Genomic DNA, 26,664 nt, shown 5'->3' on the forward strand with positions numbered 1-26,664 from the left:
TTCTAATGATGCTGGAGGGAGAGGGAAATGGAATGGGAATAGTGGAATGGAGAGTATTGTTTGTAATTCAGGGGAGGATTTTTTTGCCGGAGAACGAGAGATTCCACTGTTAGAATTGTTTCACTTTTAGAAACAGTGGCATCTGAATTTTCAATGCTGCGAATTTTTATTCAGTTTACGATAAAATCGCGGGGGAATTGTTGTTATCGGACAGCATGAATTTTAAACTCATTATGAAAAATTAATATTGAATGTTGAAAAATATTCAATGGATAGAGAATTCAAATAAATTGAAGTTTCGTTGAATATTCAGGTCATTAATATATAGTAATATTCAAATTCGCGTGATATTCCGGTGAAATTTCTGGTCGTTTTTGGTGAAGCTCATGTCAGTCCTGGAATTTTCATAAAGAATTTCTCTCCGCATTGTGATAGATCCACTACGTGTCCCTGCAATAGCGAGAAGACACTCCAAGACACTCGATTAAACCGTTATTTAGAGGAACTCCATGTAAGATAGCGATGATGTACAAGTAGACGACCTTCGCCGCTGCATCCAATTTAAACGATTACATCTCGTTAGAGTGACGAAGGGGGTCTACTCTAGACACCCATTTCTTGCTGACAATTCGCTGCACTCGAGACGCGATAAAAAAAAATATATATATATATAATAAAAAGGACATCTCCACGGGCACCGAGGCAGATATCCGACTCTGCAGATATTGTGATAAACTTGGAAATCCCCTTTATTCTCCAGTTTATTGGTCTATAATGCATTCATCCTCGACGAGAACATTGGAAGGAATGAGTTAGTGAGGAATGTATAGGTTTGCCCGTTGGTTGCAATGGAAATAGCAACGCTGGGGTTCAAAAAACTAAACGTCCGTCTGGCTTATGAGAAAACAACGAGTACCGGAAGATGGGAAAAAAAAAAATATACGACCGTGGAAGCCCACAAACGTGGAGGGAAACAACAGTGAGGAATAGGTCACGGCTTGACATTCAGAGAATCGTCTGCGTCTGGAGTTTATGGGTCACATCAAACAGTCAGACGAAAGCTGAGGATGTTAATGTTTTATACCATCCGGAATAGCGAATGCATTGCATTCTCTCGTATAATTGCAAAATGTTATCATTTGCAGTCACTGATCACTGAGCATTTCGTCATTTTGTCATTATTCATATCTCAAATAATCATTGAAAAATTAATTCGAAGAGAAGAAAGAATAAGAAATAATTGACGAATTATAAGGTTCACGAGGAAATATTTGTCGGTGATTTTTCGTAGCCTGTGGATCATCTATCATACCACGAAGCTGTAACAAATTGTAAACAGACGCTACCACTCCCAAATGCATCAAAATAGTCGTCCACTGTTTGCCCAATTAATTATGAATTACCCTCTCTATTCGCGGAATCATAATTACCCGCGACTACCGGGTCAACCGGAAAATCGTACCCACTCAAAATGACTAAATTACCAATTGCATACTCTCCCAAAACCCCATTGATACTATCAACAACTCTAGGACAAACATCATTCGGATATTTACATTGAGAGTCGTGAATTAATAATTACATTTCAAACAATTTTCGTATTTTATTTGAATACGATTGAACCTAAAAAATTAATATGAAATCGTGAACACAAAAATTATAAATTATTATGGGTAATGAGGTATCGTAATTTTAGAGAGGGGGGCTGTGGTTGTAATTTGGATTAGAATTTAGGCAGTGGTGGGTAGGAGGAGCGCAAACCACAAAAGTTGTTGTTTGAATCCGTACAAAGGGCGTCATGTATACATGTCGGATCAGATGCATAATCCTCACACACCAGTGAAAACATAAAGGGATGGTATAACACTAACCAGTTCTTACGGTTTGTTGTTCGATTCTGCAGGGGCCGTCTGCCTTCCATGGAATTTCCGAGGGGTGAGGTATACGATGTGGAATTGTATTAGCATTCGTGTTTAGGCAACACCACGGTCGAATGGTGCACATACACACGCCAAACCGAGAATCATTCCCCCGGAAATCTTGTTACCCTTGTTTACCCCAGTGTAATGCAAATGAGAATATTCGGCTAGAAGGGGATGCGGTTCACCGAGAGATCGGGGTGACAACAACAGAAGCGTTGCTAAATGCTGCCTTTTTTGACGTTTTTTTTTTATTGCTTCCTTTTTGATGTTCTCTCTGTGGTACCTAGTGGCTCGGATTTCTTTCCCTCCGGTAGGTGATCCGGATGCATTCTCTCCTTCAAGGGGATGGAAATGGTCGCGCTCGACTGATTTATTCGGGGTTAGATGTTCGGGGGTTGAATTCTGTGAGGCCTCACATTCGCGGATGAATACATCCTCCGGGGACAATTTCATCGACGACACGCGAAATGCAAATGCCACTGACTCGAGCGTAAATAAATATTTCACATTGGTTAACGCAATTACTGCGGGGTGATGGGGGGAACGGTGAAAACTCATCGAATGTCAGAAAGTTTGAAGTAGTTGAGGGAGTATGGCGTCTCGATTTTTCACCGACTAAATCAAGAATCGCGAGAAATTCTGAAATATAATTTAAGTTTACAGAGGTAAACTCTTACCGATGCCATTTGCATGGGATTAAAATTTCCAAGATTTTAAGAAAGTTTGTGGGAATTTAGGAATTTGCATTTGTTGCTTATCCGTTGGAGTGGTGAATTTTTATAGATACTCTGGTGCGTGTATTATGAGAAATTCTGGTTTGCCTCTCTGCTCTTAGCTCGGTCATGTGCATGCATAGTGATGCATATAGAAAAGCTTTGACGCGTTGTATCGAGGCTTCATGATGAAGGCTTCTTGTGATGTTGCTCTTCTTGAGAATGGAACACCCTCTTTTCCACTCAGCAGGAGAATGGCGGGAGGGTATCAACTCTGAGCGATGCGTCCAAGTTGGCAAGGGTTGATGGGTGGTGGGTTGTTAGGGTGTCGTAACGTGACGCTTCTCGGTGAAGGTGGCATAAAAGAGCGCATTAGGCCTTCACGGGGTGTGCTCACCCTTGAGCTCGTGCTTGTCTACAATATGGGCTTTGGATATAGAGTGAGGGCGTGTAGTCGAAGCAACTCCTTCAAACCTCTCGCCCACGTGATCACAGACACTGGCTCATTTACATGGTTTCCGATAAAGCAGACAGCTCATTAAATCATTCTTCACAAAATCATCGCCATTTTTCGTTGGGATTTTCATAAAACCAATGGCGTCGTGCTTTTCTCGGTCTCAAAACTTTTCACGACATTATTCTCGGAATTGAAAGTCCAGTCGAATCGAATGACTAGTCCCACACAAAACTTATAACCGTGATATATACATTAGTCTTGTTCGCTCATGTCAGACTATGTAGCTCCATCAAGCAATACTACCCACCCGCCATTATCGTTATCTACCGTATACATAGCACTACTTTTCTCCGAAAAGTGTACATAAAAGTCGTCGCCCTGTTGTTTCCTCCCATTTGTTTCATTCTTTATTTGTCGACTTTTTTGTCGAACCATTCTATCTTCATGCTCATTCCCTGGCTCTTCCTCATATACCTCTCTGGTGATTCGACCAACAATGGAAAAACTTTTGTCTTCCGGCGTCCGGAATAGTGGAATTCCGCCCGACGCGTTCGTCTCGCGCTCACGGAAATCATTGGTACGTCCGGAATAAGATTGCGAAAGAAGGGGGTTAATAATAATAAATTGACGCTGTCAGAAGGGGATGGGGGTTGGAGTGTATAGAAAAAAATATTGAAAGATGAGGTTGACTGAGACAGGGGGTTCGTTTGGGTGATGGTATGTGAGTGGAAAACCGAACGAGTGGAGGAAGAAAGCCCTGGAGTGCTGTGAGCTTCTTTTTGCCGCTCCTGTTTGTGACACCGGGGTTGTATGAGAAAATGGCGAAGGGTCGTTGGGCTTTCGAGAGGGGGAAAACAAAGGATCGACTGAGTGCCGGAAGAATCGCTGGACTCTATCGGCTATGTCATCGGTACTCATTTTACGCCCGTCTTATCTTGCTTTACTTTCCTCGATCCTCCTGGGCTCTTTATTTTCCGACATTTTATGAGTACCCAGTGTCACCTACCCTCACTCATCAATATTTCACGTACGAAAAATGAGAGAATTTAAAAGAACAATAATATCGTGACATTTGGAACTGAAACTGCGATGGACGGAAAACTCATTTTGCATTCCCGAAATAGTACTTTGCTCGGACGGAGGTGCGCGCAGGTGCTGGAGGCATTTTTTTTTTTTTTTTTTAATTTCCCGGACGGTGAACAAACGCTTGGGCAATTATGAATTCCCCGCTGGTGGTGCGAGAAAAGAGAGAGTCTAGTTGACCCTCCATTCGCCGGGTATCCAGTTAACTCAGTTGTCCTCCCCTCACCCTCGTCTCCTCGCCTACTCACTCACCAGGACTACCTACAACCGCGAGACTCCTACCGACTAATTACCATGGGAAATTTGCATTTGTCTCTCGAGTCCATCTCCCCTCACCAAATTGTCCTTCATTTTCTTCTCTCTTGGTACCCACCCGCACTAAATTACCGTCATTCTCCCCGTTTTAAGAAAACATTTGCGGAGTTGATAACCTGGAGTTGTAGCCGAAATTTTCGCTATCGCATGCACACCGTTGACACAATTATCTAAATAAGTGGAAACTCTTCAATTTTCGTTACGCATGAGCGACTCCATAAAGATTCCGACAATCGTTCAGTCACAATCCGAATACCGATATCTCTCGATGGTCGTTCGACAAATATTGCGTAATCTTCATTTAAACAGTTTGTCGCGAGTGGTTGTCGCTTCTCTCTGTTGTCCATAAATACTCGTTCATTCCCCGGAGTAACGACAACTAGTTCAGTACTCGCTACCAACAGGTCGTCATCATTACTCATCTCAATATGAAGCTCCTCCTATTATTTGTTCTCGCTATTCTTTCCGGCATTGCGGTGAGTGACAAATTGTTCACGTGTAATTAAGAGAATGGTTCTTCCCTTGAAAACAATTGTTGTAATTATTGCTCTCAATTTCGTAGTCTGCTGGACAGGTGGAAATATGTTCGAAGGAATTCTCTGTTATTTGTCCGGATCGTCAGGCTGTCCAAGATTGCAATGTGAGTTCAAACGAAATTCTGTGGGTGCAATTAAATCCTCAATTATTATTCCATTTTTTTATTCAGATGGCTGCAGTTTGTGCAATTTTATCATCCAAATTTGACGAATCCACTGCGCAGAAAATTGAAACGACAACTTTTAAACTGCCTGTTGTGCCACCATTTTACTGGTGGGGATAAATTATGCAGTTGATTTTAGATTTTCATATAAATAATAAATTCATATAAATGACTGAACGATTGATTTCATAAAAGTAATTGATTCTCAAAAAAAAAAAAAATAATAAATATTATGTGTCGTTGAATAAAATTGGTGTATTGGTAGTGGTAACTTAGTGGAGGAATAGAGACTGGGAAATTAGGTCTGAGGGAGCTTTTGCGATTTCGGGCGGGATAGCTTCGAGGATGTCTTTGTAGTTCTCGGTGCACAAGTAGCTATCGGTAGAGTGTCCGACCACCCGCAGCCAGAAGCAATTCTCATTTGTCTCCCGACTCTTTTTTAATCTCTAGCCTCCCTTCCAGTTTCTACCCTCCGGCACCCCGTGATACCTTTGTACCACGACTGCCTCTGTCATCCCTCCACCCGTATCCCTTTTATTTTTCCGGCCCTGTCGTCGCATTCAAACCGCCCTGCACTCTCACTCTGCCCTCGTATAATTATTAAAACACGACACTGACCCGTACCGACTTCCCAGTCATGGTTTGTCACTTTGTTCTCACCAAATTACCTCTTAGATTATTACTGGTTACTATTACTGAAGAAAAACATTAACAAAATACTGCAAATTCGTTGGAATTCCCCCCGGTGTTGGTATCGAGTCATCGACTAGGGCTAGAATTTTTTCAATTTATTTTTCCAATTTCTCACTGCGCAAATGGTTCATTGTGAATGGATCAGACGGTTAAAGAGGTAGTGTCAAGACCTCTTGACGCACCATTCAAGACGATTAATTGTCTCATCCTGCAATCGACCAGTGACTCACAGTCTTTGAGGTCTCTGAGTGATGAAGTCATGGAACTCGTTTGGTTTCGGCACATTCTGGAATTGTTGAGAAAAATTTTCCCTCTGGTAGAGGAAAGAAAAATGAGTTAAATTGGGATATAGTTGCGCAATCGATTAATCACGAGGCCAACTCTTTGTCATTAAATGCGATGGAACGAAAATATCTTGAGGATCACGATCCTCAAGACAATTCCCCTTGAAAATTCACCGTCCAGAAGGAACTGGAGAAGAACAACAGTAGCTGCAGCTGCGGATACACCCGGGTAATCCCTACTCCATGAACGAAATGAGGATGCCGGGCAAATTGAGAGCGGAATTGAGAGTCCGAGGGAGACTCCAGTGAGTAAGACGCTGGATGGGTTACATTTCGGCTTACACCAGCCAACTAGTTACAACTTTTTCCCATTGCACTTACATTTGTGCCCAGATGCACAAATACCATAGCCTTCTCACCGAGAAATTCTTCAAATAGAGGATATTGCTCCGTGCAATACCCATCAAAAGTCGAGGAAAATAGCTTTTATCCCAGCTATAAAGGACACATAAAAAATTACGAGTTAACGTACAGAGCGAATTGGTTTTGATTCCCCAAGATGAAATACCTCATCGGTAATTCGAGGATTAATGTGCAAATATGCTTTTTCGATTGGTAGTCAAGTTGGTGTTGTCCAAAAATATGAGGGAATCTCCCTCATGTATATATGATAGCTCTTCCATTTTCATTGGAAAAGATAGGGATTAGAGCGGACATTAACTGGTAATTTGTGGACATTATTAGGGCACCAGTTAATGTGGTCGGAGTTGACTGGTATCGACACTGGTGGCCACGAGTAACACTTGAGTACAGCCGTGGACAATTTGAGAGGATATGCCGCATTAGAGTGGGTGGGTTAGGCGAATGTATTGCGCCTGTAATAGATCCTCCCCCCCCGTCCCCTAACCCCTGGGGTACTAACAGTACAGCCACACTTTGTGCGTAATACCGATTTACGTTTGTAATGATTGTAGGATGATGTGATGGTCATATGTGTGGCTATTCCTGGGTTGATTGTGGTAGAGAGTCACCGGTGGGATGTATCCGCCACCTCAATTATCTCCATTTATTAGCCTTATCAATTACTCAAATTAATTATCTTTATTAATTATTATCAATTATCGGGGGTCCAGCAGTCATTAAACCGGAAGAGGGAGACTTGCGTGTCGAGCAGTGGGATTTTAAGCTATGAATTATTCACGTGAATTTCCAGTAACTACGACCAGTCACTGTTGGGGGGGTATTACCAGAATTCTCGTGCATAGAGATAATAAAATGAACGTCAAGCTCGAAACAAAGTTCTCGGTAATGCATGATCAGTGCATCTCGGTGGGTAATTATTGTTCTCGTTAGCAAAGAGCAATTCTCCCTTTTCACGGTGATGTATACTGAGGGTTGTAATTATAAAATTTATTAGCATTGTTCAAAACAGTTCGATGAGGTATTGTACAAGCTGCTTTGTTGGACATTGCTCTGTGCTCATTACGTCTCTTTTCTCTCTCGTCCGGATATTCAATCGACATTACATTTCCGTTTAATGTTTAACCATCTGCAATACAGTATATGTAGTTTAAAGCATATACTTGTATTCAATGAGAATTAATACGAATATTTTATTATTTTATATTGAAGTCAATTGAATTCATGCGACTGAAATGTGAATGTCGGTAAAAGTAAAAGGTAACGATGTGATATCACGAATACAATTCAAAATTTATTCATCGAATGAGAAATAAGTCCGGGACACGAGAAAACTAATTCTGAGCGTTGAAATGGGATATACGAGAGGTGGATATAGCGAATAAGTGCAGCATGTATTTCTGTATATCGTTCAATCTCGCGACAGTAACTAAACTAATTCCAGGATAAATTTGGGGGGAGAAGGACAGGGTGGATAAATCAGGACGCGGGCTCACAGCCAAAGCATGTGCACACATTTCTGGGTTAAACGTGGAACAATCGTATTATTCGGTTCAGTCCAGTCCAGTCCAGTTTATTCACCATCTAATTCTCCATCAGTTTGTGTTTACACGGATTACAACAGCCTCTGCATTATTTTCCAATAAATAATTCAAGCCCTGCTCGTTCAAATAATCAATAGTCAGTCAATTGATAAATTAATTGATTGTGATAAATTGGGGGGGGAATATTTTCACCCACTCCATCCCACCCCAAAAAGTTGGATCGTAAGCTGCGGTATTCTAACAAAAGTGCCAGAGTGGAAAGTTGACGGGAGTGTTAGAATGGCGAGACGCCGAATAATAGAGCGAGAAATAATTGAATTCAGACCAGCAAAACCTGAACATCGTTTATGCATTAAAGCCCTGTATTGTGAGTGTAATATTCTCAACAAAATAGAATGGGGTGTATTAAGTTGAACGTAACCAGAAAATTATCATCTCTGTTAGAGTTAAAGTTTCGTAAGTTTGATTTAACGTAACTTGCGAATGAAACGGAAATTTGAGAATAGGAATTGTACGCGGAGGATTGCTGACGATACGATAACACAAAAATCCTTATAAACACATTTTTAATGAATGAGAACGATTCTCCGGCTTTTCGTTTAATTTGAAATTTCGAGGACTGACTAATCGCCTTGTACACTCAATATCATATTATTTCCAAGCTCACAATAACTCCTCAACAATATTTGAAAATTCAAACCCTCTGAAGCCCTCAACATATCCCATGTATTAATACCACAATATTTACGTTGGGAATGTAACGCAAATGCAAATGCCAACTTGTTTGACTTGCCTGGGACTGTCGAAAATTCATCCAACAATAACACATCCAGTGGCTACGTACATAACATATACACGTCTCCATCAAGACGAATGAGGGTGGAGGGATTCGGGAGAACGGAGTTGAGTGTAATTTCCTCAGTGAGGATATTCCCTTGTGTACACCACCAACCAATTGTTCTCTTCACTCGAAAAAAAAAAAATACTGGAGCTGGTGGTGATCATGGAGAGGTTGTTCTACTGTTTCACTGAGTACTGAGTACTGAGTACTGAGTACTCGGTCGTGATTTGACGTCACTATGCGGTTAACCCAGTTTGTCCCTTCCTAATCGTTAGAGGATGTCGATATATATTTTGGTATGCACCAAAACTCGAGGCTAAATTTTGCTGCAGCGCCAGTTCATTTGATCTTCAGGTGAACAGTCGAATTGAGTTGGAATAAATTTGTGAATTTTGATTGAACCAGTGGATGGAATTGTACGGATCGGTGGAATCAATTGGATGAATCCGTGTCCCGTAATTTTCATTCGCTGTGTACACCTGAAGGTCGTCTGAAGGGCTTGTCCGATTCTCAGTTAACTGAACAATGGCAGTGGCATTTTGGCTTGCGTCCAGTTTAACTGCGATTTTCAGGCAACGCTTGATGTGTATATAACACACAAACTTGGCCTCACCCTCCGACCCGAGTAAAGTTCTTACAGGCTAGACTCAAACAGCACTTAACTCACTCGTACGTTAATGCACAATGGAAATTCATGACGCCCCCAGCGATAACCCCGAGATATTCAACAATACAAATAATTACCTTTTTTTATCTCCACACGATTAATTTTTGCATCCAATCAATTCTCATATTACAATGACAATGAATTTTCCACTTTTTATTTGATGAATCGAGTCGGGTAGAAAATCTTCTCGAAGCGTTAATGACTCGTGCCCACCGATACACATGTGGAACTGCTGTATCTCGCAAAGTTCTCGTTAGCACTAGGTTGCTGCTAACCACGTACCGTAATCGCGGTCAGATGAAAAAAAAAGTTAAAAAACAAGAACATCTAATCCTCTTGTTAATGGTCGGATTCCTTTCTCGAGTAGAATACCGAGGTTTTTGAAAATAAATTACGTCCATCAACTTTATGGCTGGGAGGATCATTATTTTAACTTCTTGAGTTGAATTAAATTGAAAAACTATCCGATGCTTTCCATGTAAAAAATCGACGGATGGAAATTATAACGAATTAATAACCCATTGGTCTTTTAATATAAGGGGATTTTTGACGCTCGTGGACGAGGAAAAAATGATTATCTGTGGATAAAAATGTGAGACGTAAAATCGGAATCTGCCCGTCGGGGGGTGAAATTTCTTAGAGATCGAACCCAATGGGAGACTTAGAGATGGTGAGTACCGCTGACGCTGGGGTTACGGTGGAGAACGGGTGGTAAAAGGGGATTATCCGTTAGTTGGACGGACTTGGGGAACAAGACGGGGGATGAAAAGTCTTGTAAGCTGAAAGAAAAATCTAGGAGACGCGGTTTGATCTGTGGATTACTCGCGTCTTGGGTTGAGAGAGCCCTTACTGAGAATTTTTACAGAGTAATAAACAATGTTCCTCATTTTTTACAATCGTGAGGCATTTACACGAAGAGAAATACTTTGTAAAAATTACGGAACTTTCAGTTGACTTATCGATTACGATATCGTAATTTTTCACTGATAATTGAAATGAGCAAGTGGAGATTTATGGGAATTATTTATTGGTTGAGTGAACTCTTATTGATTCATTAATTAAATAGTACGTCATTAGACTGGATGAATGGAGAAGTTAATCAAGCAAATTGAACAGAGAAAAATTAATTATTAAACCGTGGTTTAATATAATTTGGTTAATTGAGCATACATAATTCTTGACGCTTCGTAATCCCCATAATTTAATCGAAACAACATCTCGTTACATGACGTTATGGCTGAGTCGTACGTCAATCCATATTATCATTGAAAAAATGCCCCAGCACTTAAGGTGAAGGAAATTTTGCCAAGCGGCTGAGTTCTCTGTGAATAATTCCCACCGAAGTGGATAAAATAGTACATGGGGGAGAGAGAAATGGATGAATCGAGTGCGTAAAGTGTATGGAGCACTATCGTCTCAAGATATAACCGGATACGAGCGAAACGACACCCCCAATTCCAATGACGGGATTAACCGATCCGAGTGCTTCCAATTTTTCCCCCTTCGCTCATCCACTTGCCCTGGGGTAATGGCAAGGAGGGGTACATGTATATGCCAACACTTGAATATTCCGAGGGGGTGGAGACGACCCACAAGCGTTTTGTTATCTTTATCTTACCTCGGGGAGCAACACGCCGGCCTATTTCACACACAGGGACAAAACAGGGGAGAAAATCCATGGAATACCGACAAAGTGGATTTTTTCCTTCACCCCTCGCTTTTCCCCACGCAACCATCAATTCAAACCGAAATTTCTATAGAAATCGAGAGAGCAAAAATTAATTATTCTGAGGATAAATCCATTGCGGGTTTCTGGGACTAATAAAAATTAATAGCCACTATTAAAATGAGGGAAAAAAAATGTTTGATCGCAGTATTAATTTTGTCCGAAAGAGTTTCTCTATTTATCCGGTAGGTTCTGTGTTCACATCTCAATTTTCCGAGGAATTAAGCTGGAAAAGATGGGACAGCTCGTATTTTTTGCACGCCCCTTCTCCTGGAGCAGTATAAAACTCCAGCGGTATATCATATTTCACCCCCCACGGGAGTGGCGTTTATGTGCGGCAAAGGGGGTGGAAAGTGCATACCCCAGAAAACTCGGGTGGTATTCCGGTTGCATTTAACCAATGACAGATTCTCCACCATTGGGAACCCAATGAAAGAAACCAGCGGGCGGTAGCCGTGGTAAACCAGCGGGGTGTTTCAATGAAAACGGGGTGACGGGGGGGAGACGATCAAGTGGGTCCATGACATAAATCAGGAGGCGATGACAACAGCCTGCCACCTCAAAAACACCCCACCAACCCCTTTCGTATTACAATTCACCGGTGTCGGCATCGACAAAACGTTTTATTTCAATGGATACTCTATTATTCATTTCTCTACAGTTCACTAACTGTTTGTTTGCTTGAATATAAAAAAGAAACTAGAGACTTTATTTTTTATCTGTTGCTGAAAAGGGATAAAATGTTCGGTCGGTGAGAGAAGATGAGGAGAAAGTGGAAACTTGATACGACTTTTTTTATTATTGCGGTAAACAGAGGTAAATTTGAATTCTGATGGGAAAAAATCCAGTGCCAGCGATAAAATTTTCCTCTGCGAATTTTCCTTGAGATGCCGAGAAATTTTAGGAGGGCAGTAAAAATAAATTGATGCCGATCGGTTGATCAAGGAGACAAGAAGTTGGGGTGCTCATCAACAGTTGGCAATTGCCAAATCCATAGCTAGCGAATTGGGCAAAAAGTTTAGCCCACACGTGTTACCACTACCACATGTTAGACGATCTTCTCTGCTGTTCTCGTCGTCGTGGTATTCGGTTAACGGGAATGAGGGCAAAAACCATTTAATTCTCTGGTATATGGTGATACGAGTGCCACAGGTGGAGGGGGTTCAATTATCATTAACAAGGTTAGAGATACGTTAGGTTATTCCCTAACAATTCCAGAGTAATTTCGACTAATGTAAATTACTAGTCGGCATGATTAAATTATTCGAGAGCCGCACCTCTCCCAACTACTCGATCCCCCAAAAAATGAAATCAAACAGAATAAATCGGAAGAGTCACTGGAAATTTCGATTTTCCATAGATAAAAGGGTATATTTAAAAAAAAATGGAGTCATGAAAAATTCATACAGCCCCGGGGAATATTCCCAAATGAAATGTAATGCACATTATAATCGCATTCCGCCCTCTGGCAGTTGAAAATTATAGTCCTGCGGCTTTGTTAGAGACGGCTCTGGTCAGAGCACCACCCGAGGGTTGTGGAAGGGTTGTGGAAGGGTTGTGCAAGGGTTGTGCAAGGGTGAAAGAGATACGACACATGAGTTGGTGTCCCATCTGCTCCCATTCACGTGGCTCTGCATTTCGGGATATTTAAATCATATCACTCGTTCCAACCAACCAAACACAAAAACCATCACCGATATGTCATTGCGCTATTTACTGCTCGATATTGCAGCATATAATTGCGCATTTATTAACTTCATTCTGAATAAAAAAAAAAAAAAGCAGAGATTCGAGTACCTCGGGCGAATCCAGATTTCCATCATTTATTTTCCTTTCATCTTTCATGGAGGAAAAACATGATCGAAATTCATGGTATCTGCTATTCTGCTATCATCACTCGTTAAATAATTGATATCTGCGCCGACATAATGGATTCTTGCGAGATGCTCATGCATGTATGAGCGTAACCGAGAAAACCCGGGTATAGATAAAAAAAAATATATATTCCCATAGACTCCGGGTAATTCTATCGGATCTCCTCTCACGACGCATATCGAGAAGCAGCTCTCACCGTGGAAAAAACTCCACAGCATCTCTTCTTCACTGCCGAGTGGTGGTCTTGAGGGCACTATTGGTGCACTACTATCGATAAGTATAGTATTCATGGGCCAGGGAAAATGCTGGGCTTGATACAAACCGCACACTCGTTCTTTGTTTTGTTACGATCAAGGTAAAAAGAATTTGAGGAGATACCGCGGGTTGCTCTCATGGGATTCAGGAAGAATCCACGAGTTTCGTGTTTTCCGGGGTGCAGGATCCAGCAAATTCAGTCAAGCTGTTTACTATTATTTCCGTCGATGGGTTATGTCGATTTTTATTTACATCTCCCCTTTTCTTTAAGGGGGATTTTCTCATTTCGGTGTATTAGCTTCTTCTGTATGTCGGGGGATGATTTATCATTCTCCGAAATTTTTCTAAAAAATTTCAAAGAATTTCGCGATTGCGAGCAATTTTTCCGAAATTTCTACTTGTCTAGTACATAAAATCCGCGATATACTATAATGCATACACTTCAGGCGGGGCCAACACGTTACCTTCAAAAAATGTCACACAGAATTCCCTGGGGCGCCTGAAATTCAATAAAACAAAAAAAAAATAAATAAAAAATGAATTGCCTCGTGTACAAATTGTCAGAGAAAAGTTAGCACTCGATAGAAGAGCCTTTGCGTCACCTTCTCCAACAGAGAAATGTACGTGAAATGACGTGGCTGGAATACCTATCAGCACTTTACTCAAGCGTGATGCCGAGTGACAAAAAGAATTTCCAGATTTTTTCTCTCTCAAGGAGCAGAATACAAATGCCTGTAGTGTTTTCGATTTATTGTTGAAGGGTTGTCGCCAGGCTCGATCATTTTATAATTCGTTATTCTGGTGAAGACACACTGGATTCAGGAGATTATCGTCAATTGATCGAATTCGCCAGTCGCGCTGAGTGTCCAATAAATAAATGAGCAGTCTCAATATGAGACAATAACAATATGAATTGTTTAAAAGGGTTTATTGATGGTACACATAGACAACTGCTCATTCCTACGTCAGGGTCTTCCCCAGTCATTTTCCATAGACTAGATCTGTTTTTCTTTCATTTCGCTAATGAATGGTTAAACATTCAGCATTTGTCCAATCGTTTCATCAAATGGAATATTTCCATATTTTTTCCGAATGTTCTCTGAATTTCTCGCTGTTTGATATTGACATATCAAATGTCTAATAGTTCCGTCGAAATTTCATGGATTTCAACCAGACCGAGGCGAATTATTCACTCGAATCAGTAATAATGAGGCAGACCATCAACCCAGTGATTTTGAGTTACCATTTATCATGGCATCGGCGTATTTGTTTTTGTCGAACTCAACTGGCCGAGTATTTTCTCCATTTTCCTCGAGAAATTGTGCCCCATAACAGACCGTCATTTCGTTCAAACATCAGTTGGAATGGACACTGGCACGATTCACGAGAAACTATTGAAAGGTTTTCTACCTTCTATTTCAGTTTTCCCGGGTGATTTTCCGTGGTAAAGTACCAGCCCTGGGTTTTCAATCCTTCGAGTCGCGTAAGCACTCAAATGGCCAGATTTCTCTTACATTTTATCGGTAACAGTGAAAATTTGCTGTTAAAATAAATCCCGAGCTGCTGAGTATTCAGGGAAAATAGTAGATCATTCTCATCTTGACGTTTATCATTTTCGTGGACGTTGATGGAAATGAATAATTAAAAATTTCATAAATATCTATAAGGTAGGAAGTCTCACCACTTTGGTTGAGAGATTTTGACTTTTATTCGTATTGGAACATAAATTTATCCAACCATTTTCGGTATCCCGGTGAAAACAATTCTCATCCGCCAACTTTTCAAACTCCATTTACCCCGCAGAAAGCGGTGTTGTCCATCGTTTTACTCCCTCGAAGCGAGAATTTATTTCCAGGGGGCTGAGAAGAGGACAGGGTCCGGGGGATGCAAAGTGAATAAAAGTTTGCGCTTCGATAGGGCCACTCAGTTGTTACACTCAATCGGAGATCTCGTACACATAAAAAAACTATCCCTTTTTCACCTCCTTCTCAGGAGAATGGGTACGAAAAAAAAAAAAAAGAAAAAAAAAGCCGGAGGCACCTCTCTGACATCTCGTCATCCCATACCAGATGTAAGAGGGGAGAGGTAAAATCAAATGAAAGTAATGGAATACATTTCCTTTAACGAGGAGGCGGCTGTGTGTAATTCACTTTCTTCCGTTCGAAGACGTCTCGAGAGGCTTTTTGCTTCTTTCTTTTTACCAGAGATTATTCAGATTTTCCTTTTTCATTGGGTGTTTTGTGGATACGGGGGATGTTGGCCTGGGGCATAGACCGGAGTATTTCGAGGACATTAAGCATCATGACAGACGCTCGTCCAGCCCCAGGCATTTTGGGATTAAACGACAACTGTCGGGAGAACAAAATTTTCTTTTACTAAATACACAGTCAGCGAAACGGGCGTGGCAGATGTCTACTGAATATCGAGGTCTCCATCCTTCGGTTCCATCGCTCTTTTTTATCCCCTATGAAATGGTGTCACTGGTTGATTGGATCGATTTAACATTACGTAGTACTCGATAAAATCACGCAATTTTTTTTACTTAACAAATGCAGAACAACTCGGTGAATGTTGTTGAATGTTGTTCCTCAGACCGGAATAGAGCACTCCCTCAAATATCAAACTTGCAGGATCAACTCGTACCGTTTTTTTTTTCTCTTCAAGAAGTTACGGAAGAATAACCAATTAATGATAGAACTTTATAAATGTATTTTTATGGCAATGTATCTCGTTGGGAGTGGGGTGGGTGGCCCCGGGGGGTTCATCAACTCAAAGTTATATAAGAGAGGAGGAACGAGTGTTGAGGGAATTTATATAGGTTTGAGAATTTTTCTGGCGACATCTTTATCGCTCGCACTCTGGTGCTCCTCCACTCTTCTAGCAAACTCGATAACTTTTCACCTTTCCACCTCCACCTGGTTCTAGGGCTTTTATGCTGCCACCTCCCTTTACCTCTTCCCCTCTGGGTCCTATCCTCACAGCACTCGCTCGAGCCTTTACCAATATTAGGGGTTGACGGCAGTTTCGTCATCCCCGGATGTTTGACATTTTTATGATGAAAAAATAGGGAATTTTTCCCAGCCGGTGTCGTACCAAAACAGTTGTCCCCGATGTAGTTGCTCTTATTTTTAATAGACAGGAGAATAAATTCAAATTTATCCGTCGGTGTCCGGGAAGTAAAAAAGTATTTTATTTTGCTCGTGTCCCTGGCTTCCAAGTTTGATTGTGAAATTGTTTGCTCAACTGAAAATTGAGAGCCGCCTGAAAAGGGGAATCAGCAAGATCGAGAGAAATAAGAAGGTTAGAGTACCGTTGAGAGGAGTAACTGGTGCAACTTTTCAGAGGGTACCACTGGAAAAGCATCACCTGGCCCACTCTATCCACATCTGGACCTCTACCAATTAAAACTTGCCTGAGGTTTGATTTATCGAGCGACTTTGATTGCTGCTCTGGTTAGAAACTCTTCGCAAAGTCCACTAGAATATTTTTCTCCTCTTTCTCCACTCCTTCATCTTCTCCATTTTACACTTCCACGATGACTCAAACGACGAAAGAAACCGAGAAAACTTATGATTGCAAGGTTTCATAGGCTTCGATCCCCCTTTTTTATCCAATTTATATCCCCCGATTAATTATCGAATTTGCGGGAATAAAATGGGGTTAACGGAATGTGGAATATCGAATAATCGAACACCTGAGTTATTGGTGGATATATATAGGACACTGTGGTTTATGAACTTTCCAACACTATTCCCTCTAATGAGCGATGGTAATTAATAGTTGGAAAAGTATCCGACGACATTAATCGATTCCTCACACTTGAAAAACTTCAACTCCCCGGATTTCATTAATGTTAATCCAAATTTGATCCCACATTAGCTATTGGTACAAATATATTCCGGCCATTCCGAATATCAATTTCCCTCCGAGAAAATGCCAGTGATGAATTAAAATGACTAGCAATAAAATGGTATCTATTCCTCGGCCATTCGTCTTAGTAACCCAAGTGGAAGTAACGATCAAGAAACTTGACATGAAACATTGATCAATGGTTCTTGAGAGAGAACCCCAGCTGAAATTACGGAGAAGTGAATGGGCGTGTGTTACAAGGAATGTCCGGATTTTTCAATTCACCACCACCACCGGTTGGCTCTTGAAAAGCCGGCAATTTCCATTTCTTTGGTCACTCGGTTAGATCAACAATGGCCATTCGTCTTATCTTCAACTCGGGGCTCGCGCTATATATCAGGGCATTTGGCTTCTCCAAACTTCTCCGGATGCGTCATCTTGCGAGGGGATCTGAGGGTGTTTGAGAATCAACATCCCCGAAGTGTTGTCAACGGGATCAGGGGATGAGTGCTCTTAGAAAATGGCATCATTCAATGCAATCCAATTTTTATTTCGAACATTTCTGGTACCGCAGTGATTTTAATGGATTTTTCAATTATTCAAACGCATTTCTCCTTTTTTTACGTTGAACAGGTAATCCCACCGCTCTTCAAATATAATTCTAGGCATTTCGAAATTTCAGAAATTCCGTAAATAAACGTCCCGGAAATGTCAGTAAATAATTTAGAGGAGATTATAATGTCAGAATAGATCTTTGAAGCGTCAATGGAAAATTCCCCTGGAGAAATCCCTCTCAGCAGTTGCTAATCCCTTCTCTAAAAATACCCAACCCCGAAGGGAGAAAAAAATTCTCGGACGACAGTTGAGAAAGGAGAATTTTTCCCTCTTGTGCGTTGAAATACAAAATTTCCTCATAAAAAATTCTATGAGATGTACTCTATCCCACACCAGCACCAGGGGTTGGATAACTCGATGTGACGCCTCGTGCAATTACATCCCCTAATGCTCTCTCCTTCTCTCTCTCGTACCATTTGAAAAACACCCCTCACACAACACCACCCCTTAACCATCTGAGCCCCTTCCACCTAAATTTATATTTAACGCATTGAATATTTCCCTCATTTCCGCGTAACCGTGATATAAATAAAGCCCCATAATTCACGAAAATCAAACTCTCTCGCCCCCTGGTTCCTTTCATTCTATTTCGCCCCAGGCGATTTTAAATCCAGGGCGAATTGACTTCCGCTGGAAATTCCTATCAATTTATCCAGTAATAAATGACGCTGAATTCAAACCGAAAAGCTCCACGAAAATGTCCCCCCGACATTAATTAAAACGAGGGGAGAATAAAAGCCAAAGCAATTAATGAATTATTTCTTAACGAACGCAGATAACAAATGATCTGGTCTTGTGTATTTTTTTTCCACGGTTGATAGTGACCTTGAGTAATGGGTGGGTGGCGTGACCAGGAGCAATTAATGTTGACTTTCGTCGCATTTTCCTGTAATGCATTGTGAAGAGAAGAATAAATGCAGATGCGGAATTGAAAGAATTTTCTCAGGGAATTATTATTTAAATCATTCTCTTCCCAATGAAAATTATTAGAAAATGATGCGTCAAGGTCTCGTTGAATTTTTGATGACTTCACCTGGATAGAAGGTGAAAACTCCGTAGTGGCAGCTGATGTTATCGTAGAGATGACAGTAAAGGTTCATATATAAAGAGGGCCAGAGTGAGTCAAAGAATACAGAATAGTCCTGTGGGTTTATATTGAAATTTGAGACACGTATTCAATATAGAGACTTTTACTGCGGTTCGACGGGTTCACTGCTCGACCTCAACAAATACTCCAGAGTTACAAGACGGAGAGGGAAGATCTGTACTTACATTCACCCTCGCTCATCCCCCATCCCCCATCCCCCATCTCCGATTCTCACACCCACCCCCCAGAATCCACGAGTTATCGGTCCTTTTTCCATAGCAGACCTTCTCACTTCATTGTCGTTTCCCCCCTTTTCTCCTCACTCTTTTCAAAAGCTATATCTGTACACAACACTGAAGCTATCAATTTACAATAGAGTGGCTCAACGATAGATTCAATAACGGCTCCAATAATGCGGCTAAAAGCGAGTGAGATAGGTCGAGGATGAAAGGGGAGACTGAAAGGTACGACAATATTTTTCCCCCTTTTACCCCGGGAAAAACTCAGTGTCCCACTGGGGTACCATTCTGTTTATGGAGACGCCACTCGAGTTGTCAGGGGTCACCCCATAGACTCTCTTACTAAACGTCAATACGTCAGATTTTATTTTTTAACCGTCGGAAAATTATTCATTGCATCAGGTCGATCGATGAAAATATGAATATTTCACTAGGTGAAATGGTGATTTGATTATTTTCATCCAACGCTCGGAATAAATGGGAATTTTTACTCTAACACAGCATAAACTCTCAGGAATAATTAAATAATGAAAAAATATGATTGTTACTAGGGCGATACGAGGTGACTGTTGTCGGCTAAAAACCATCTCGAGAGAAAGGGAAAATGGAAAAAATGAAAAAATAAAAAAAAAACGGGAAGAAAACAAGAGACTGGTGGAGAAAGATAGGAGGAAAGGGGGTCTGACACGCTTAATGCATCGGGGCGAAAAAGCAAGCGGGAATAAATAGGCCACACCAGAGAACGAGTGGTAGTGTTACGTCGAAAAACCGGAGAAAAAAGAGGGAATAAAAGGTATGAGAGTACCCTGAATTTATTTTCCCGTTGGAGGATAACGTCGTGGTGTTTCAAAACGTACAATGAGTTGAGCTTAAGAACGGAATAAGTAATTTGTGAGAGGCTTGCAACGATAAAACTATCATTTGACACTTTTTCTCCATGACCCAGTGCGAAGCGAGTGATAAACGTTAATATTGCTTTTTAAACTTAATTGACGTTAAATGCAGAGGTGATAGAAATTTCTCTCCTGATTGATCCAAGTGGAATAAAAAAACACCAGTAATTGAATTTCAATTTTTAACAAAACAATTATCAAATGAATCGGCATGAAATTCACACTCGAAACTCAGGAGAATGCCTTTGCCAGGGATGGTTCTTTAATTACCATTCTATTTTTTTAATAAAGAAAAAAAAATCCCTTTCAAGTACTTCCACCAAAGGCACACCCTCTCGCCACCTCTCACCTCCATCTCATCTTTTACAACCCCTTTGTTTTGGATTCTTATACCAATTGAGTGGGCAAAGGAGAAACCTATTGTCTTTTATCACGCCTCTCGCTGTTCTTTGTAAGAGGAACGCCGATTCGATGGCACTCGGGAGGATATCAGAAGTAACCGGGCAGTGGAAAAAAAAAAGGTAGCTCGAGAATAAAAAGGAATACCTGGAGGGAAAAATGGTGAAAAATCCACGAGTGAGAGTACACGGTGGAATTCAAAGGGTGTGTTCAATTCCAGATAGATCCACTTTATTGCCCCTCGGCCGAGACCCATTGATAATCGGAGGCAAATCGAACTACCCGTTCTTTATCACCAGTGATAGTCTTTACTTGTCCACTCCCCCTGGTGCCCTTTTACCCCCTTTCTATTAAATCCCGATAATTCGAGCGCATTGAATATTCATCGGGCAATTGAAAATTTTCGATTCTATCATTTAAATTTCTCGTTGAAATATCATTAATCTCCTCTCAACTAATGATTACTCTCTTTTTCAGTTTTTCCATCTGCTCCAGAGTAACGAAGCAGCAAAAAGTACAATTGAGCATCGAGGGGTCACGGTATTTGCTCCGACGAATCGTGCATTCCAGAAATATGCTGTCACCAACGGGGACGTCGTCCTCTACCACATGTGTAAGTACCCGACTTCATTAAAATAATCTACCACCCAAACCGCAATAACCTCTGACGAAATGCATCAAGACTAGAGGCATCCATTCACATATCATTTCGGACAATGCACATTCGAGCCAATTCAATACCCAGGGATCTATTTTCCAAAACGTTCACCAACCACGTCCCAGTAATCTCGTATTACTCATGATTATTAACAGTACAGAGTGCCCTGGGGTCAGACGAGTTCATCCACTGGATTTCGTCGTTCGATTTCCACTCCCCAATCATCCTGCGGATTAATTGAGAATCATTAGCTCATTATTCAGGTATCCAGGCAATTATAAAATTCATTTTTCACTGACGTAGAAAAAAATTTGTCCTCGGATGGGCTCTCGGAAAATATTGAAAATAAATTCCAGTTTCAAGAAGAAAATGCACCGAGTGTCGATTAAGTTGATGGTTGATGCCAACAAAGTTTCTGAGACGTGATGAGAAAATAGTTGAGCGAAAACTCTTAAAGTTGTGCACTTACTTGGGCGTAACTCGACAGTTTGATATCCTCATCGGTCATACATTCAAGTATAAGTTCCAATGATCATTAAGGCGAGAATATCTCTCCAGGTGGGGAGGGGCTGTTTACTCACCATATCGGTAGGCAATAAACTGTCCATATTTAAGTTGAGCTTGGTAAATTTTATCCTTCTCATTTTCGGTTTCTTCCTCGTTCTCCTCTGACGGAGCAATTTTGTACATCGCCCTCACCAACTTTCACAATTAGTCTGGAAACTTTCATAATTTCGCAGCTTGAGCGTCGTTGTTTTGCGGGTACCTCACGCGGTGGTTAAGCTTGGATTGGTTCGTTCAATTTATCATTTTTGGCCTTGAGTGAGCTTCACCCAACGAGTTTATTTGAGATCGATGTAATAGGAATATTCACTTGGGACTTATTCACCGATACGATAATACTCCAGTGAAGCTGCACTGCTAAACAATTATCATAAAAAATTTCCAAATGCAATTCCATCAAGCTATCATATAATTTGACTATTGAACTTTCATATAAATTATTGTCTCCCGTAAACTGGAAATGGTACAAATGAATTATACAGTGAGAATTCTCTTCTGATCAATAGTCTTTGTTAATTGGAATTTCGCTGAAAAAGACGATTGAATGTGAAAATTCTCTCCTGTAGTTGTAGCAAGGTGAATGGAGTGAATAGGGCGAATGGCAAGTCAAAAAATCGATGGAGTTATTCAAATGCTCGAGTCGATCATGAGCGTCTTTTTTCATCGATAAAGAATTCAATGGATGTAATACATCTTTGAACTGGAATCAACAATCACAAACAGTCGAGTATACTGGGACAACTCTGGCGGGAGATGACAGTGTACGAATGGTTGGAGGCCTTATCGCTACCTCCATTCATCAGAACTCCCTCACAACGCCGGACTCGCACTCCTCGTCTCCTCGAGAGGTCCTCCTTCAACCCTCCTTTTTTCTTCTATTTTCTCCCCGTGTCCCACTGAGAAATTGAATTCGCTTTTCCATTCTACTTCACTTCTTCCCTTATATTCAACTTTTCAAGAGCTCATCTCTCACTTCTTATTGTACAGAGGACTTTTTTAATGGGCTAAAATGTGGCTGGAGACATCTCAAGGATATTTTCTATGGAGAATCGAAATTCGGGATTTTTACAAAAATCCGTCATTTTTACAAGATCTTTCGATTGAGAAATTTTAAATTCCTGAGGATTTGAATGAGTCGAAATAATCCCCCACTCAATTGATTGAACAGATCGACTCTATATTTGAAAGCTTAAATCCAATGAGTTTGAAAGGGACCAGCAAGTGTAGCCCTGCCCCTGGGGGGTTTCAGGTGGTAACGCGAAATTGAGGCGCCAAGTGGTGGCTCTCGTCGCTGAGATTGATTTCCACATCGTTCGTCTAGTTGAATAGGACGACCGCTCGAGATACCTCTGGAGCAAAAGAAATAAGACGAATGATAGTTTGGAGAGGATTTGCGAATAAGGAGGGTAAGGACAGGCAAAACCGAGGGAAATGGGAACAAGGTGACAACCCAGAGGAAGACTCACCGGGCTCACCGGCATATCCCGTGGGAAATGTCTGTACTGCGATGGTTTGTCCCTCTTCTATTCGCATCTCATCCGGACTTGAACTGCTTGAAATTCCTCCCTCCAAGTGATGGTCCCCCAGTGCCTACGTGTTACGCGTAAATGTCCCCTCGGATTTTATCCAGGCAATATACCAATTATCAATTATCTCCAAGCGGTGAATTTTCCATGACGTGCAGGAAATTTTCTCCAATAATATAGAGGGCTCACGAGACTGAATATTTGGAAAATTCATTTCATTACAAACTAGCGCATTTGCCTGAATAATTTCGTGTAACTTGTTTGCTAATAAAATTGCAACATGCGAATATCCTAATATTTACTGCTGGAGTAATACCATTGCTGGATGGGAAGTTGGTGAACGGCTTTGATGAGATTGAACGAACCCCCGAGAAGTTGTAATGAATGAACATGACGTCAAAGTGAAATATGCATGAAGGATTGTCCATGTGAGTTGTTTATGCGAGTTCTTATTCACTGAATTTCGCCAAATGAATAACATGAGAGAGGAAAATGAGGTAGCTTGGAGTTCCAATAGGAATTCAGTACATTTACAGCTGATGGAATAATTAAATGACGCGATAACTAGATTAAACATTCTGAAAGCCAATCGACTTATCGTATGGCTTCAAAGTGCAGCGTCACAGGGAACAGAAGAGGTGAAATTTCTGTATAGTTGAGGGGCTGTCTGCTGTACTTCTCCACAGGTCCAAGCTCAACATTTCACCGTAGATAGGGGCTTTTCAGGGTTTGCCAGTTGGGGTTAAACCCATGGGGCCTTTGACCTTACCCTTTCTCTAGACTTGGCCAACTCTCTCGACGCTCACAGCCAACTTTCCAAAGATATAATGTATATAACGGTGGTATACATCTTGACCCTTAGTCTTAGTTCCTTTGGTGGGCTCGAGCTGTCTCAAAGCCACGACAAACATCGTATATTCCTTTTCTTATCGGTTTATCGTTCAGTTGAGTCATCAGTTCTTGTGGCGCACCCCTGTTCAAATTCCTCCTATATCAATATTAAAATTTCAAACTCAATATCACAGTCTTCTGTAAGCAAATAAACAAATCAACTGCTTGATATGTATATTTTTTTTACAGACGTAGTATCGAGTGGCCGATGACCGGTGGTCGGTGGCCGGTGGCCGATTTTGGAGCCACAATGGGAGGTGGAGCGAACATTAATTTAAAAGGGAAATGGATTATCAATACCCCAATTGCGGAAAACACGGAAAAACTTCACTTGCACAGAGTGCACATTGCTAATGCATTATCATGTATTAATCTCCCCGTCACTCATTAACATTTATCGTACTGTTTGGCAGTTACGTTAATTAGAGCATGAGAGTCCTCTACGCACTCGTGGATTCGCCATTTTCCCTCGTATTTCGATGTTGCCTATCCCGAGACTGAAAAATGTGCATTTCGTTGTCGAAATAACACGTGAAATTACCCAACGAACGATCACGGAATTACAATTTCACGATGAGATAATTAGTAAACTGCGGAGCAGAACGTATCAGAAGCGTTCACCATGACTCGGGCCGGAAATAAACGGTTGACATGTAGCTGTGGGCCATTCGACTGTGGAAAATGGGATAAATCATAATCCCATGAAGCCATGGATTATTTTCCACGTTATACATAAATACATTATTTTTTTTTTGCCCGGTGGTATATACAGTCTCCATGAACAGTGGAAAGTAATAAAAAAGACGGGAGAGCAGTGGGGCTGTTCTCGCCGGTTTGGAGCATTTCCAACTGTTGTATGAAGTGCTCCGGGAATGGTATAAATCCATCGGTCCAGTGTTCCAGGGACATCGAATGGGGCGAGCCTGAGACTATGGATTCACTCGCTCCTGGAATCCAATTAACTCACTCATTACCCTTTCATTAACAGCCTCACTGTCGAAGTGTTTTGGGGATAAGGTGGGGTTAAACGATTCTCTCTGTTCTGAAGGTTTTAATGGGCTTCATTTTCGTCTGTCAGAGATACAAATGGGGGCTCTTCATTCCATCCGTCGTGGCAAAATAATTTATATTGTTTTTAGGGTGAGATCCCCCGCCAACCCTTTGAATTCTTTATTATTCTTGATCTCTCTAGTTGAGGACAAATTTTTACCTGAATTCTATTAAAATCAGGCGACTTGGCAGTTTTTCTTTTGCACTATCGTTTGACTTTCAGTTCATATCCGTAATCCTCTAAAAACGGTGATTCCAGTGTTAATTCAACCTTCAGAAGAACGAGAGCGATAAAAAATTCATCATCCAGTCGTAAATTTCTTCGAGGTTCCTCTGAAACTCCCGGGATATATTATTCATCATAATAACCAGATACAATCTCCTAATTCCAGTTTATGTTAGTGTTTTATCGCCCTTCGGAGATCTCACGGAAAGGCAAGTCTGAATTTTCAAGACTTACATGAATTCATTACTTAAGTTTGAAGCTTATCTTGAGGGTTACCTATCATTAGGTGCTGTGGATGAATACCTCCTCGATTTTCATCCTCCCCTAATACTTTTTTCAAAATTTCGAATTTTTCAATTTCAGTGAAAACCTCCTCGCTCTTCATGTTCCCCTGATATTTTTTTGAAAATTTTGAATTTTCACATTTCAGTGAATACCTCCTCGATCGTCATGCTCCCCTTATACTTTTTTGATAATTTCGAATTTTTAAATTTCAGCGAATACCTCCTCGATCTTCATGCTCCCCTGATACTTTTTTGAAAATGTTAGAATATCAAGTTAAATATTTATAGAAATATATTAAACTGATTTATGTTGATTACAAAAATGAATCGATATGGAGGACTCGACGGAGTTGCCTCAGAGTTAGTATATACATAAACAATGGTTTCACAAAAAACCATTGATGAGCTCTTTCTTTGTTGACGAATGTTCTTATGGTCTTTTGTCTTTAGTCTCATGGAAATATTGATAGAGTTCAAACGTTATTTTTCCTTGTGCCTTTTAATAAAGAAAGTAAATAAAAAGTGATTAAAGTTTATTAACTGTGTTTTAATTAATTTAACTATCCCATTTCCAATAAAAAATTTTGAATTTTTCAATTTCAATGAATACCTCCTCGATCGTCATGCTCCCCTGATACTTTATTGAAAATTTCCAATTTTTCAATTTCCACGAATACCTCCTCGATCGTCATGCTCCCCTGATACTTTTTTGAAAATTTCGAATTTTTAAATTTCAGCGAATACCAGCTCGATCTTCATGCTTCCCTGATACTTTTTTGAAAATTTCGAATTTTTCAATTTCCACGAATACCTTCTCGATCGTCATGCTCCCCTGATACTTTTTTGAAAATTTCGAATTTTTAAATTTCGGCGAATACCAGCTCGATC

The 26,664-nt window shown here is 40.8% G+C and overlaps 1 protein-coding gene across 5 annotated transcripts in view; it reads left to right on the forward strand.

Annotated features, from left to right (window-relative positions):
* LOC105265900 (fasciclin-1) overlaps positions 1-26,664 on the forward strand; it is a 107,992-nt gene that overhangs the window by 45,646 nt on the left and 35,682 nt on the right. For all 5 annotated transcript variants that reach the window (XM_011303706.1, XM_011303709.1, XM_011303707.1 and 2 more), the window contains exon 2: positions 21,055-21,190. In XM_011303706.1, coding sequence (XP_011302008.1) covers positions 21,055-21,190 — 136 coding nt within the window. The remainder of the gene's footprint in view (positions 1-21,054; positions 21,191-26,664) is intronic.

The sequence above is a fragment of the Fopius arisanus genome, unplaced genomic scaffold, assembly GCF_000806365.1.
Source record: "Fopius arisanus strain USDA-PBARC FA_bdor unplaced genomic scaffold, ASM80636v1 scaffold00033, whole genome shotgun sequence".
Taxonomy (NCBI): domain Eukaryota; kingdom Metazoa; phylum Arthropoda; class Insecta; order Hymenoptera; family Braconidae; genus Fopius; species Fopius arisanus.